The sequence below is a fragment of the Centropristis striata genome, chromosome 23 (assembly GCF_030273125.1).
Source record: "Centropristis striata isolate RG_2023a ecotype Rhode Island chromosome 23, C.striata_1.0, whole genome shotgun sequence".
Classification (NCBI taxonomy): Eukaryota; Metazoa; Chordata; class Actinopteri; order Perciformes; family Serranidae; genus Centropristis; species Centropristis striata.
The window spans coordinates 4,928,239-4,943,238 of NC_081539.1; the positions used below are offsets into that span (position 1 = coordinate 4,928,239).

The 15,000-nt window shown below is 38.0% G+C and overlaps 1 protein-coding gene across 1 annotated transcript in view; it reads left to right on the top strand.

The window, feature by feature from the left end:
* LOC131962372 (sodium channel protein type 4 subunit alpha-like) overlaps nucleotides 1–15,000 on the top strand; it is a 245,957-nt gene that overhangs the window by 165,199 nt on the left and 65,758 nt on the right. Inside the window, exon 19 of the mRNA XM_059327367.1 lies at nucleotides 762–956. Within this exon, the coding sequence (XP_059183350.1) occupies nucleotides 762–956 (195 nt within the window). The remainder of the gene's footprint in view (nucleotides 1–761; nucleotides 957–15,000) is intronic.

The following is a 15,000-nucleotide window of genomic DNA, read 5'->3' on the forward strand; positions in this document are numbered from 1 at the left end:
CCTCTAGAGACTCTTTGTCTCTACATTTAGACTATTCAGACCCTCTAGAGACTCTTTGTCTCTACATTTAGACTATTCAGACCCCTCTAGCGACTATTTTTCAAAAAAAGGGACTAGCGATAAAGGTAGCGACATTTTATAGTGTCATTGGAGACTTTTGGAGACTCGTTCCTACTCTTCTTAACAAGTAGCAGGTGCCGTCCCAAAGCACTCACAAGCGGCCCAGTCCTCCCGCAGGAGTCTCTGCCAGCTGCAGTCAGAGCAGGAGATGTGAACCCCTCAGCAGCTAACAATTAAAACTGTTTTAATCACGAAAAGCGACTACTACTTCCTATCGCTAAACACATGCAGCTTTCAAAATAAGAGCACAGTGTGTTAACAGAATCCACCACAAAGAGGCTCTATTTGGCCAAGTTTTTTTATTTTATACGTTACAGCACTACTTCAGAGAGCACTTTACTTATTATTTAAAAACATATTGGTTAATCTATTGAACAATTCATTACATTAAGTTAATCATATTAAAACTGTGTGGACATTTCAATTCATTGTTTAAATAAATATCAGCCGACCTTCATGGTTTATCATCTCTAGAAGTGCATGATTCAACTGGTTTGTTCTTTAAGACGGAAAAGGAAATTGCGATTAGTGATTATATCGAATTACAATACTAGTAGAATCACAATTATCAAGACTCGTGATACAAATCGAACCGTGACCAAGCATACCGTCCCACTAATACCTGCTCCTCCCTCCTGCAGGATTGTGTCTGTAAGATCTCCAAGGACTGCACTCTGCCTCGCTGGCACATGAAGGACTTCTTCCACTCCTTCCTCATCGTCTTCAGGGTGCTGTGCGGCGAGTGGATCGAGACCATGTGGGACTGCATGGAGGTGGCGGGTCAGCCGCTCTGCATCCTGGTCTTCATGCTGGTCATGGTCATCGGAAACCTGGTGGTGAGTTGTAAATGTAAATTTAATCTCAGCCACTTAAGATGCCAGTCTCCCTCCCCCTTTCCCCTTTCCTGCCACTACAACAAGGTTCCTCTTTGTGTTTAACCCATAAGAACCCAGACCCAGTAATACTTAAAGGAAAATTATGGGGGACATACCACAGACCAAGTGGACCACATAGAACACATTTATTATGTTTGTTTGTTTTTTAAATCTACCACTAAATGTCAAAGATCTGTGATGTGACATTGGGCATTTATGGTATTTATGTTTATGATATTTCTTATTTTTAACATTTAAATAAAAACTCGAAACATTTCCTGCTTACAGAGACACAAATTTGCCTTTTTCTTTGCATCTCCACAACATATATCAAAATTGTGACTTTAATTTGTTCAGGAAATATGGTGAGAACAAGTTAAATGCAATACAGGACACCTTATTAACGGATTAGAGTTGTTAAATGGGTTTAAACTTAGCCTCGTAGCAAAAAATAAGCTTTTTGAAATCACTTCTTGTCAAAGTTACATGACCACCGCCCCAGGGTGTTGAGTATACGTCGCTTAGGGATTTAATGAGTTAATGTGAAGCATAAAGCTGAATATGGGAGATTCTAGAGATGTAAAGTGTTTGTTACACGGGTGTCACCATAGGTTCTTATGGGTTAAAATGTGATGTCCAGAGGAGGTTTCACACTTGGAAAGGTCTTCTTTGTTTTAAATGGGCCGGCTATGGCTCAGTTGGTAGAGCGGTCACCCATTGATCGGAAGGTTGGTGGTTCGATCCCCGACCATGGCAGCCTACATGTCGAAGTATCCTTGAGCAAGATACTCAATTTAATGAATTCCCAATGGTGGCAGGCGACACCAGTGTACCCCGGTAGCTCCGGCCACCAGTTTGGATGTGTGTGAATGTGTGAATGAGCGCAGACTGTAGTGTAAACCGCTTTGGATAAAAGCAGTGGCGGTTCTACACAGGGGCCTACAGGGGCCACTGCCCCTGTGAAGAAGCCCTTGGCCCCTGCTGTGGCCCCTGTGTCAAATTAATAATAAGATGATCAATTTAAAACGATGAACGTCGGGACAATTCTGACCTATTTTTTGTTCAAACAGTATCTCATTGTACACAAAAGGAACCCAGAATGTGTACAATGTATAATAGTTTAATTGTGCAATAAAAGCTAAATATAAAGATCATTCTCACTGTACTGCACTTTCAAAATAAGAAAAAGTAATTGTGCACAAAAATGAGAAATGTCATTGTCGTACAAAAATAACTGTTAATGTTGGTGAGTCTCAGTGTTTCAATCAATGTAGTTCTTCCAAATATGAGAATTTTAGCTCAAATAAAGGTTTTGATTGCTTAAATATCATTTTTGACGATTTATAATGTGCCCCTCTGATTAAACACTGGCCCCTCCTTGGCCCCCACAGTAAAATTGGTCTAGAACCACCACTGGATAAAAGCGCTATATAAGTGCAGCCCATTTAAATCGTGATGTGTAGACCTAATTTTGTAACTAAATGCAATTACTTCAGGAGGCCACAGACTCTGCAGGGTGTGTAGCTTGTATCAGTTTGCATATTGTTCATATTGAAGTGTTGTCATGTTTCCAGCCTCTCCTGTCCTCTCCTCTCGGCTCTGTGTAAACAGGTTTTCAGTGAATATTTGTCACACGACCAGCAATATTTCCTGAAAAAGACAAAAAATTACCATTAAAAAGACGAAAATTAACGAAAATTACAAAAAAAAAAACACAAAATTACCAAAAGAACACATTAAATTACCAAAATTTTTCAAAAAAGACAGAAAACTTCAGAAAAATACCCAAAAAAAAGACACAAAATGGCCAAAACAAGACGTAAAATTATCAAAAAAAGTCCACATGTTGTACATAGTCTTTTTACTCGCGGTGTGACGGTGCACAGGTTCGGTCCCAGATTCTGAGTTCAAGTTTGGTAGAGCAGAAAAAACCTGAATGCACAAGGATCTGAATTTGAACATATATATTTAGCACTTTATTGAGCATGCAGGGTGTGTAGCTCGGGACTAAAGTTGTTGTTTGAAGTCTTCAAAGCCACCAAAACTGTCGTTTTACCTCAGAAAACATGGAAGAAGCTGGTCTGAAATATAGTCAGTCTGCTTGTGTTGTCGTGTGATATTTGTGCTTTGAAAAAGGTTTAGAAATAACAGAACTACCGAACTAACAGATCGAGGCAGAAGGAGACCAGCAGCCTCGTGTTCTGTCAGCTAAAATTATTGTTTTTGCGAAAGGAGTCTGGTGGCTGCAGCACAGAAAGACTTCAGTCTTCGATCTGGGCTCTTTAAACTGTATTTTATTTAGAAAACGGCTTCTGTTTTAGGGCAGAAAACATGTTGGTATACCGATACACAGCCCTGAACACAGATTATGTTAAGAAATCAAACAGGAAATGCTTTTTTTCCCTGATTTCTGTCATTCTAACTGTGTTATTCTGCACAGTAGAATATGTTTGAGTTGTTATGATTGTGCTGATTCCACAGAGCTTATAGATTTATAGATTTATAGATTTATAGATTTATTTTATATGATGCAGTGTCACCTGGACACAAAGGAACGAGAGAGTCCCCCTTTATTCACTTCATTATTACCTGCACCTCTCCTTCCTCCCTCCCTCGCTTCATCGAGGAGAAAAGAAAGTGTGTCATCCTAAAATTATAATATCTTTCTCCGAAAACAGTTTAGCTGTGACTCACCTGTGTGTGTGTGTGTGAGTGTGTGTGTGTGTGTGTGTGTGTGTGTGTGTGTCCTAATCAGGGGGAGCAGACAGGAGGCGGTAAGTGGAGAAGAGAAAGTACCCTTATCTGATGGTCAACACACACACACTCACACACACACACACACACACACGGACTGATTGATGTGTTTAGAGGTGTAGACATGTTGATGCTGGCTGTGGGGGGGGATTACATTTTATAGTAAGGCTGGTAAAATGAGCTACAGGGAAGTGTGTGTGTGTGTGTGTGTGTGTGTGTGTGTGTCTGGGGGGTGCAGTGTAAGATGAGATGACAGATAGTTATCAGAAGAAAGGAAATCTTTCTTCTCCTCCTTTTCTCCGGCAAGATGAGCGCTCTCTGCTGTGGCGTGTGTGTTTGTGTGTGTGTGTGTGTGTGTTCTTTTACTTCCTACATAGTGAGGACCGGAACACATTTTTGCAAAGTGAGGACATTTTGGCCGGTCCTCACTTCTTTAAAGGTTTTTTTTTTAGATTGAAGACGTTGTTTTAAGGGTTAAAGGTTACAAAAAAATGATAACTAACTGAAACTGTATTTTGTGGTTACAAAACTAACTAAAATTATCGTGAAAATGTCCTTCGTTTTCGTCTTTGTCAACTTTTTTCATACATAATGAAGATGGATAAGACAAAGGAAATAAAGGCAAAATTTACTGTGACCTCATTTAATCTCCTACCCAACAAATTCCCCATTCCAAAAAACTAAAACTAATAAAAACTAAACTAAAACTAAAGCATTTAAAAAAAAAAAAGTACTAAACTAAAACTAGTAAACTCACTCTAAAAACTCATTAAAACTAACTCAAAAATTCACAACTAAAACTAATGAAAAACTCAAAACCTTGCTTGGGAATTCACTGTTCCAATGAGGGTCCTCACAAAGATAGAAGTACAAGAGTGTGTGTGTGTGTGTGTGTGTGTGTGTGTGTGTGTGTGTGGGTGGGTGATTACTCTTGTTCTACATGAAGAAAACACCGGTGAGTCGTCATGCGTCCAGTTACAGGAGAGTGAGTGAGCGATGAATGGACGGAGCTTCAGTGATGAAAGAACGTCTCATGGGGTCATTAAAGTCTGCTGCTAAAAAAATAAAAATGGGTTTATTATTATGTTTTATATCAGATGTATTTACACTGAGGAGATGTGGCAGGCAGCCACTCTGATATCTGACTAACAGACAGAAATATATCCTCAGCAGTTAGTTACATAAACTGTATTTTGAACTAATAACTGATTTTATTCAGCCACAGTGAAATTACATTTATATTAATAATTCATCATAATGCAGGGTGCAATGAATCTCTACATATCCTGACAGTTTCTGAAAGTGTGTAGGGTAAAATATATAATTATTTATTCTACATATTGGACTTTTTATGTCATAAAACCAAATTTCTCCACATAAAGAAGTATTGTCATGTTTCCAGCCTCTCCTGTCCTCTCCTCTCGGCTCTGTGTAAACAGGTTTTCAGTGAATATTTGTCACAGGACCAGCAAAATTTCCGAAAAAAGACACATAATTACAGAATAAAGACATAAAATTACCAAAAAGACACAAAATTACCAACAAAAGACATAAAATTACCAAAAATTACAGACAAAAAGAAAAATACATAAATGAAAAAGATCCCCACAAAAGACACTAAATTACCAAAATAAGACAGAAAACTTCCAAAAGCTAGCAATAACGATACAAAATGGCCCTAACAAGAAGTAAAATTACCAAAGAACTCAACATATTGTACATATTGTAGTATAGTCATGTTTCCAGCCTCTCCTGTCCTCTCCTCTCAGCTCTGTGTAAACAGAATCAATCATGTCTTCACAGTGTCTCTGAAGAGCAGAATTTAATGTTTTTAACAGGATCTGGTTAGTGCAAATGCTTTATTTTAAAGACACATGGAGAATAAAGAGATTCTGACATAAATATCAACATTTTAACACAAGTTTTGCTCACTTTTTATAACAGAAACTTTCATAACTGATGATTCGTTCAAGGACCGTCGGAAAGTTCACATTCTGACGATAATGCCTATTTTTACAGTTTCTTTCTATGACAAACACTCTTTATTTAGCGATCTTTTAAAAAAAAAAACACACTTTTCAATCCTGTTGCAGAAGGACGGAGGTCGTTGCTAATAAAATAAACGAGAATGTAAGAAAATGAATAACTAAAATAGCAGCAGAGACCTTTATGTCTTCTCTTTTCATTTTCTTCCTTATTTTCTTCTTCCTCTCGTCGTCTTTAGTTATTATAAAGAGTCTCATATTCACCAGTCAGTGGATCATGAAGTGTGTGTGTGTGTGTGTGTGTGTGTGTGTGTGTGTGTTAGAGAGAGAAAGAGCGTACAGCAATAATAGAGTCTCATTCATCTATTTAGCTTAATGGTCTCATGGATATTTAATAACGAGCCTGATAGGCCAGACAGCTTACACACACACATACACACACACACACACACACACACACACACACACACTCGCAGTCAACAACCTCTTATTCTTCTCTTGTCAGTGGCAGGAATTGTATCTCCTCCTGCAGAGGGATATGCTGACCTGACCGTGTGTGTGTGTGTGTGTGTGTGTGTGTGTGTGTGTGTGTGTGTGTGTGTGTGTGTGTGTCGTGATGACCGAATCTTTCCAATTCAGGTGATTTATCCCTGTAGAAATGGCCTCGATGTGCACAGCTCAGCACACGCTGAGTCTTTGTGTGTGTGTGTGTGTGTGTGTGTGTGTGTGTAGGCATTTATGCATGCATGCATTCATGTGTGTGTGTGTGTGTGTGTGTGTGTGTGTGTGTGTGTGACTCTGTTTCTTGTTAGCGTCACACCTTGTATGAGGCAGCAGGAGAGGAAGAGAAGAGGAAGGAAAGTGTGGAACAAGGGAAAAGAAGAGGACAGGATTAATGGATGCATGAGAAGAGAGAAAGGAGAGGAGGGACAAGGAGAAATAAAGACAGGCAGAACAATGAGAGGGAAGTGTAGGAGTGAACAGAGAGAAGAAGGAAAGGAGGCAAAATTCGAAAAAGGTCGAAAGAGGGAAGGATGAGGACAATGAAGGAGGGAAAGAAGGAGCCATAGAGGGAAGAGGCAAGGAAGGAAGGTAGAAAAAGAGTGGGAGAAGAAGAGAGAAAGAAAGCAAGAAGGGAAATAAATAGAGAAGGATTTATTTAAGGGAGGTGTTGGAAGGAAGGAAGGAAGTAGAAATGGATAGAAGGAAGGAAGGAGGAAGGAAGGAGAAACGGATAGAAGGAAGGAAGGAGGAAGGACAAACAGATAGAATGAAGAAAGGAAGGAAGGAAGGAAGGAAGGAAGGAAGGAAGGAAGGAGGAAGGAAGGAAGGAGAAACGGATAGAATGAAGGAAGGAAAGAAGGAAGGAAAGAAAGAAAGAGAAAAAGATAGAAGGAAGGAATGAAGGAAGGAAAGAAGAAAGGAAAGACAGAAAGAGAAAAAGATAGAAGGAAGGAATGAAGGAAGGAAGGAAGGAAGGAAGGAAGAAAGGAAAGAAGGAAGGAAAGAAAGAGAAAAAGATAGAAGGAAGGAAAGAAGGAAGGAAGGAAGAAAGAAAGGAAAGAAAGAAAGGGAAAAAGATAGAAGGAAGGAATGAAGGAAGGAAGGAAGGAAGGGAGGAAGGAAGGAAGAAAGGAAAGAAGGAAGGAAAGAAAGAGAAAAAGGTAGAAGGAAGGAAGGAAGGAAGGAAGCAGCTGTTTGGTTTCTGAGCGTCCAGATGTTTCCAGCTGCATCAGACGTGTCGCTCGTTTATTTACACGTCTTTCATTCAGGAGAGACGCTTCACTCTGTTTCCTCTTTAGAGTCTCATACCAGACCTGGTTTCTGCACACATGCATATGGCGTGCATTAGGCGTGTATATGGTATGTATATAGCGTGTGTATGGCGTGCGTTAGGTGTGTGTATGGCGTGTGTATGGCGTGTATAAGACGTGTATAAGGCGTGTGTATGGCGTGTGTATGGCGTGCATTAGGTGTGTGTATGGCGTGTATAAGGCGTGTGTATGGTGTGTATAAGACGTGTATAAGGCGTGTGTATAAGGTGTGTGTATGGCGTGCATTAGGTGTGTGTATGGCGTGTATATGGCGTGTGTATGGCGTGTGTATGGCGTGTATAAGACGTGTATAAGGTGTGTATAAGGCGTGTGTATGGCGTGTATAAGGTGTGTGTATGGCGTGTATAAGGCGTGTGTATGGCGTGTATAAGGCGTGTGTATGGCGTGTGTATATGGCGTGTATAAGGCGTGTGTATGGCGTGTATAAGGCGTGTGTATGGCGTGTGTATGTGGCGTGTATAAGGCGTGTGTATGGCGTGTATTAGGCGTGTGTATGGCGTGTATAAGGCGTGTGTATGGCGTGTATTAGGCGTGTGTATGGCGTGTATAAGGCGTGTGTATGGCGTGTGTATGGCGTGTATAAGGCGTGTATAAGGCGTGTATAAGGCGTGTATAAGGCGTGTGTATGGCGTGTATAAGGTGTGTGTATGCCGTGTATAAGGCGTGTATAAGGCGTGTATAAGGCGTGTATAAGGTGTGTGTATGCCGTGTATAAGGCGTGTATAAGGCGTGTATAAGGCGTGTATATGGCGTGTATAAGGTGTGTATAAGGCGTGTATAAGGCGTGTGTATGGCGTGTGTATGGCGTGTATAAGGTGTGTGTATGCCGTGTATAAGGCGTGTATAAGGCGTGTATAAGGTGTGTGTATGCCGTGTATAAGGCGTGTATATGGCGTGTATAAGGCGTGTGTATGGCGTGTGTATGGCGTGTAAAAGGCGTGTGTATGGCGTGTAAAAGGTGTGTGCGTGCAGGTGAGCAGATGTTGCGTTGCTGTTCCTCCTGGTGACAAACGAGCAGCTGAAGGTTTTTGCTGACTCAGCTCTTCTCCTGCAGCCTCCAGACGCTGCTGCTCTCACATTCACCAACTTATCACAACCTGCTTTACTTCTAATTGTCTCCAAAGATGTTCAGAAACCACAAATCAGCAGTTTGAATTATCATATTAAACTGATTAATTCTGGGTCTGATAAAAGGAGGCTGGATCAGCCGGGTCCAGGGGGACGGAGGTTCACCACAGACTGAATACAGATAATGAGGAGTTCTACATCATGTCCGTCTCCATGTTTGTTTTGAAACCAGGAGAGATCATAGTTGAAGTGTGGAGCAGCGAGGACAGTTGTATCTGAAATTAAACCGTAAAACTCTAAAACTCAATTTTTGTTACTGACAGGAAAAACTGTCTTTTAGTCCAACTGAACTCTGAAAACAAAATATTTGTTACTTGGTCATTTTAGTACTTTTGTTGCTCTTTTTAAATTTTGTGTCTTTTTTTTGGTAATTTATTGTAATTTTCAGTAATTTTAAGTTCCTCCGTTGCTCTTTTCTACTTTTTTTGTCTTTTTTTAGTCATTTTGAAATCCTTTACCTGACACACTGACAGTGATTCCTTAAAAAGTCTTTTAGTCCAACCAAACTGACTTTTTTAGTAATGTATTGGGTTTTTTTTAAAATGTCTTTTGTTGCTCTTTCATTAATTTTTAATTAATGGTCTTTTTGGAGATAATTTAGTGTCTTTTTTCAGCCTTTTTTGTATTTTTGGGGAAGTAATTATGTCATTTTAGTCCAACCGAACTGACTTTCTTTTTGTAATTTTGTATCATTTTTGGTAATTTATTGTCTTTTTGGTCATTGTATGTCTTTTGTTGCTCTTTATGACTTTTTTAGTCATTTATGTATTTTGGGGGGTAATTTTGGTATCTTTTTTGGTCATTTTGTCATATTTTACCAGAGAAACTGAACAGCGAGTCTCTTTTAGTCCAACCGAACACTGAACGAGACATTTTTAAATGAACAAAATGTTGAAATAAACTTTGATGGAGTAAAAACACGGTGAAAAGGTCAAAGTTCTCACAACTTTAAATAAAACCAAACTGTAAACATGTTCTTCTTTTGACCTTTTGGTTTATTTAGTTTCTTGGAGCTACCAAAAGATTTGTTTTATTTTGAAAAACATGCTGCACCTCACAGCGGTGCCAGTACAAGAAAAACAACTTTTCCCAATAAACTTAATAACACGAGTAGCTCTGAATTAATTCAAGACAGAAATAGTTGTTAGTCTGTGATAAATCACCTGGTTGTGTCCAGTGTTTCTGTGTCTGCGAGCACATTTTGGCCTCATGTGGAGATTTAATAACTTTCATATTCAGAGAGCTCTCCCAGTGAGGAGCAGACCCTCCGAGCTGCAACCAGGAATAAATAAACACCTGCAACTCAACAGCTTTTATTTTCCCAAACGGTTTTGGCTGCGTGCCTTCATCCACAGCGACACACTGGAACTGTTTTTGGCGCTTTAGTTTCAGATGTGAGGGAATAAATGTACTGTGAGGATGAAGATTGTGCACGTTTTGACACAAAAATACCTCCGAACAACAACAAGCCTGATGCACAGAGAAAGAAAACCTCCATCTAATCTGTTAAAGGTTAAAGGTCGCTTCCATCTCTGCAGTGTGTTGGACTCTCTGTGTCTCCTCTGGTTTGGTTTCTTCACTCCACTCTTCTTCAGCTTCATGTGAACAAATGTTCTTCAGAATCTGTGAAGGAAAGAGATGATATTTTTTACACTTTAACCCTTTGATGCACAACATATTGACCCCTTCTAATGCACAACATGGGTCAAAAATGACCTGCATTCATTCCCCATGTTATTTAATGCTGCTGTGTGTTTCTGTGCTCTATCTTTTGATATCAACTTATTTTATGATTGAATATTCCAAGTATTTTATAAATATCTTGTTTTTGATAAAAACAGATCATTATTTGCATTTTGCTATTTTACTTTATGAAGAAAAAACGTTTTTGTATTATTACATAGCAAGCTACTTGGCTAAGTAGCTTGTTAAGCTAACTATTTAGCCAAGAAGTTAGCTTAGTAGTTAGCTTAGCAAGCTACTTAACTAAATACTTAGCCAAGAAGTTAGCTTAGTAGTTAGCTTAGCAAGCTACTTAACTAAATACTTAGCCAAGAAGTTAGCTAAGTAGTTAGCTTAGCATGCTACTTAGCTAATAATGGATATGGGTGTTTTTTCACCCATGCTGTGCATTATAAGAGTAGTGAGACAAAAAGGGATTTTATTTAAAAAATGTATAAAGGAAAACATAAAATTAGGATGTACGATGATCAAAAACAAACTAATTGAGGAAAACCTGGAATACTGAATGGTGAAAATAATGTATTGCAAAGATATAGAACATAAAAACTCATATATATCGGGTCACTTTAGACCAGAAAACACAAAGAATGACCACAAAAGTCATAATAAGCAACAAAAGACATACAATGACCAAAAAGACAATAAATTATCAAAAAAGACATACAATGACCAAAAAGACAATAAATTATCAAAAAAGACAATAAATTAACATTAAAAAAGTCAGTTCGGTTGGACTAAAAGAATCTCCAAGGAGGCGACGTTCAGTTTCTTCGGTAAAATATGTAAAAAGGACTAAAATAAAAACTTTAATTAATTAATTACCCCCCAAAAATGATTACAAAATTCATAAAGAGCAACAAAATACATACAATTATCAGAAAGACACAAAATTACCAAAGAAGGACACAAATTACCAAAAAGACACAAAACTACTAGAGCGTTTAGATTCTTCATGGAGCTGGCTTTGATACTTTTGGCCACATTTAATATTTTTCACATTTTCTTTGTGTCCTCAGCTGGTGTTTTTACTCTTAAACAGGATATAAAACATCAGAGCCACTGAGCAGGCTGATGAACAAACACCTCTTTACGTTGTTCCTCATCCTCCGTCCGTCCTCCTCTCCCTCGCTCCATCGCTCCTTCTCTCCCTCCTCTCGTTCTTCTTTCTCGCTGCCAGCCTTTTTTCCCAGGGGGCTTTGCTCATGGGGGTTTGTTGTGACGAGGAGAAGCACCAAAAACAGATCATGTTACTGCTCATTCATCACCACCAACCCCCCCTGAGCTGTGGAGGCTGGAGTCTTTCAGGTGTGTGTGTGTGTGTGTGTGTGTGTGCGCGTGTGTGTGTGTGCGTGTGTGTGTGTGTGTGGTGATGCTCGGCTGTTTCCAGGACAGCAGCTGCTTCCTGGACTCTCCTCGACTACCTGAGGTGAACTTTACTCCATTTCAGAGCTGAATGTTTCTGTGTGGAACGTCTTTAACAGAAGTAGGGAAGGAAGGAAGGAAGGAAGGAAGGAAGGAAGGAGAAATTGATAGAAGGAAGGAAGGAAGGAAGGAAGGAAGGATGGAAGGAGAAATTGATAGAATGAAGGAAGGAAGGAAGGGAGGAAGGATGGAAGGAAGGAAGGAAGGAGAAATTGATAGAATGAAGGAAGGATCCTTCCTTCCTTCATTCTATCAATTTAACAGGGAGGAAGGATGGAAGGAGAAATTGATAGAATGAAGGAAGGAAAGAAGGAAGGAAGGAAGGAGAAATTGATAGAATGAAGGAAGGAAGGAGAAATTGATAGAATGAAGGAAGGAAGGAAGGGAGGAAGGAAGGAGAAATTGATAGAATGAAGGAAGGAAAGAAGGAAGGAAGGAAGGAGAAATTGATGGAAGGAAGGAAGGGAGGAGGTGTGCATTTTTCAACCTTTTTTGTATTTTGGGGGGTAATTTTGTGTCCTTTTTTAGTCAAACTGAACAATGACTGGGGAGACTTTTAGTCCAACCAAACTGACTTTTTTTTTGGTAATTTATTGTCTTTTTAATCATTGCATGTCTTTTGCTGCTCTTTTATGACTTTTGGTGGGGTTTTTTTTGTAATTTTGGAGGTATTTTAGTGTCTTTTTTAGCCTTTTTTGTATTTTTTTTTGTAACTTATTGTCTTTTTAATCATTGCATGTCTCCATTTCAGAGCTGAATTTTTCTGTGTGGAACATCTTTAACAGAAGAAGAAGATATAAAGAAATAGAATAAACTTTATTAGTCATTAAAAACAACAGAACCACAGTGTAGAAACACTGTGATGTGACAGGTCCTGCAGTCAGATTTGACAGCTGATGATCTGTGTCCTTTCGAGGGATTGTGTCTGTAATAAACCTCTGAGTTTAATGTGAATTATTAATAGTTATGCTGAGGATGGCAGCGCCGGGGAAACCATGTTAAATGTTGTGTGAAATCAGTGTTCCTGTCCATATGTTCACAGCTTCTCTGAGGATTTGAACCAAAAACAAACACCTGATAAAGTAGAAAATAATGATGTTGTGTTCAGACCAAACGTGAAGCTTTTATTAGTTTTACTTTCAGTCATCAACCGGCAAAAATAAACACAACTGCTGCTGCTTAGTAGCTGTTGGGGAAGTCAAAGACACGAGGGAATTCATGATATAATCTGTAGGTTTGTGAAGCGCCGACTGTGTCTGGAGGACTGCTGCTACTGCAGCACTATGAACACACAATTAAATTAGTTTACTGTGATTTAAGTGCAATAAACAGATCCAAGGAATGCAAGAGTCATACAGAACAACAAAAGACATACAATGACCAAAAAGACGATAAATTACCAAAAAAAAGACAAGAAATTACCAAGAAATGACCAAAAAGACAATAAATGACCAATAAATGACCAAAAACATTACCAACAAAATTACAAATAAGTAATGAAAAAAAACAATATATGACCAAAAAACAATAAATAACCAAAAAAGACACAAAATTACAAAAAAAGTAATTAAAAACAACATCAATAGATAGATAATGACCCAAAAAAACAATAAATTACCAAAAAAAACACACAAAATTACCCAAAAAAGTCACTTCGGTTGCGCTAAAAGACTCTCCAAGGAGTTGCTGTTCAGTTTCTCCGGTAAAATATGTTTAAAAAAAAATATTTTTAAAAAGACACAAAAATACTAAAAAAAAAGTCATAAAGAGCAACTAAACACATACAATGACCAAAAAGACAATAAATTACCAAAAAAGACAATAAATTACCAGTAAATTACCAAAAAGACAATAAATTACCAAAAAATTACCAAAAACATTACCAACAAAATTACAAAAAAGTAAAAAAACAACAATATATGTACAATGACCAAAAAACAATAAATAACCAAAAAAGACACAAAATTACCAAAAAAGTAATTTAAAAAAAATCATCAATAGACGTATAATGACCAAGAAAACAATAAATTACCAAAAAAAAGTTAGTTCGTTTGCGCTAAAAGACTCTCCAAGGAGTCGCTGTTCCATTTCCCCGGTAAAATATGTAAAAAATGACTTAAAAAAAGACACAAAAATACAAAAAAAAAGTCATAAAGAGCAACTAAACACATACAATGACCAAAAAGACAATAAATTACCAAAAAAAGACACAAAATTACAAAAAATCAATAAAAAACAACAACAATTGATGTACAAAGACCAAAAAGACAATAGATTACAAAAAAGACAACAAATTACCAATAAATTACCAAAAAAGACACAAAATTACAAAAAAGTATTAAAAAAACATCAATGGACGTATAATGACCAAGAAGACTATAAATTACCAAAAAAGTCACAAAATTACAAAAAAAAGTCAGTTTGGTTGAACTAAAAGACTCTCCAAGGAGTCGCTGTTCTGTTTCTCCAGTAAAATATGTAAAAATGACTTAAAAAGAGACACGAAAATACAAAAAAAAAAGTCATAGAGAGCAACAAAACACATACAATGACCAAAAAGACAATAAATTACCAAAAAAAGACAATAAATTGGGAAAGACAGGGAAAGAATCGATCTATAAAAGCAAGAAGCGTAACATTATTCACATCCATCTGTTTGTGAATACGTTTCTTTTTCATAAAATAACTATTTCTGTGTCTCTTCATATCTCAATGTACATCCATGTATTACCCAATATACACTTTGTATATTAACACTACGCATTAAGAGTATTACACCTCATTGTACACTTTCACACACAACCTCATTTGGCCAGAATTGAAAAATCTACTTAATCTCCCACTATATGAATACATACTTCCTACAGACACTGCACTAGTTGAAATAAAATAAAGTCAGAGAAAGCAACAGCGGAAAAAAATGTTACATGAAAATAAAATATTCACAAAAATTTGTCAAACTTGTGCAGAAAATGTTTAAAAAAGTGAACTCTCGTCCATGTTGTCGACCGGCGGCTCAGCTGTGCTTCGCTTTTCTCGTTTCACAGCTTTCACTCTGTGTGTGTGTGTGTGTGTGTGTGTGTGTGTGTGTGTGTGTGTGTGTGTGTGTGTGTGTGTGGCAAGGTTGGCCCACTTCCT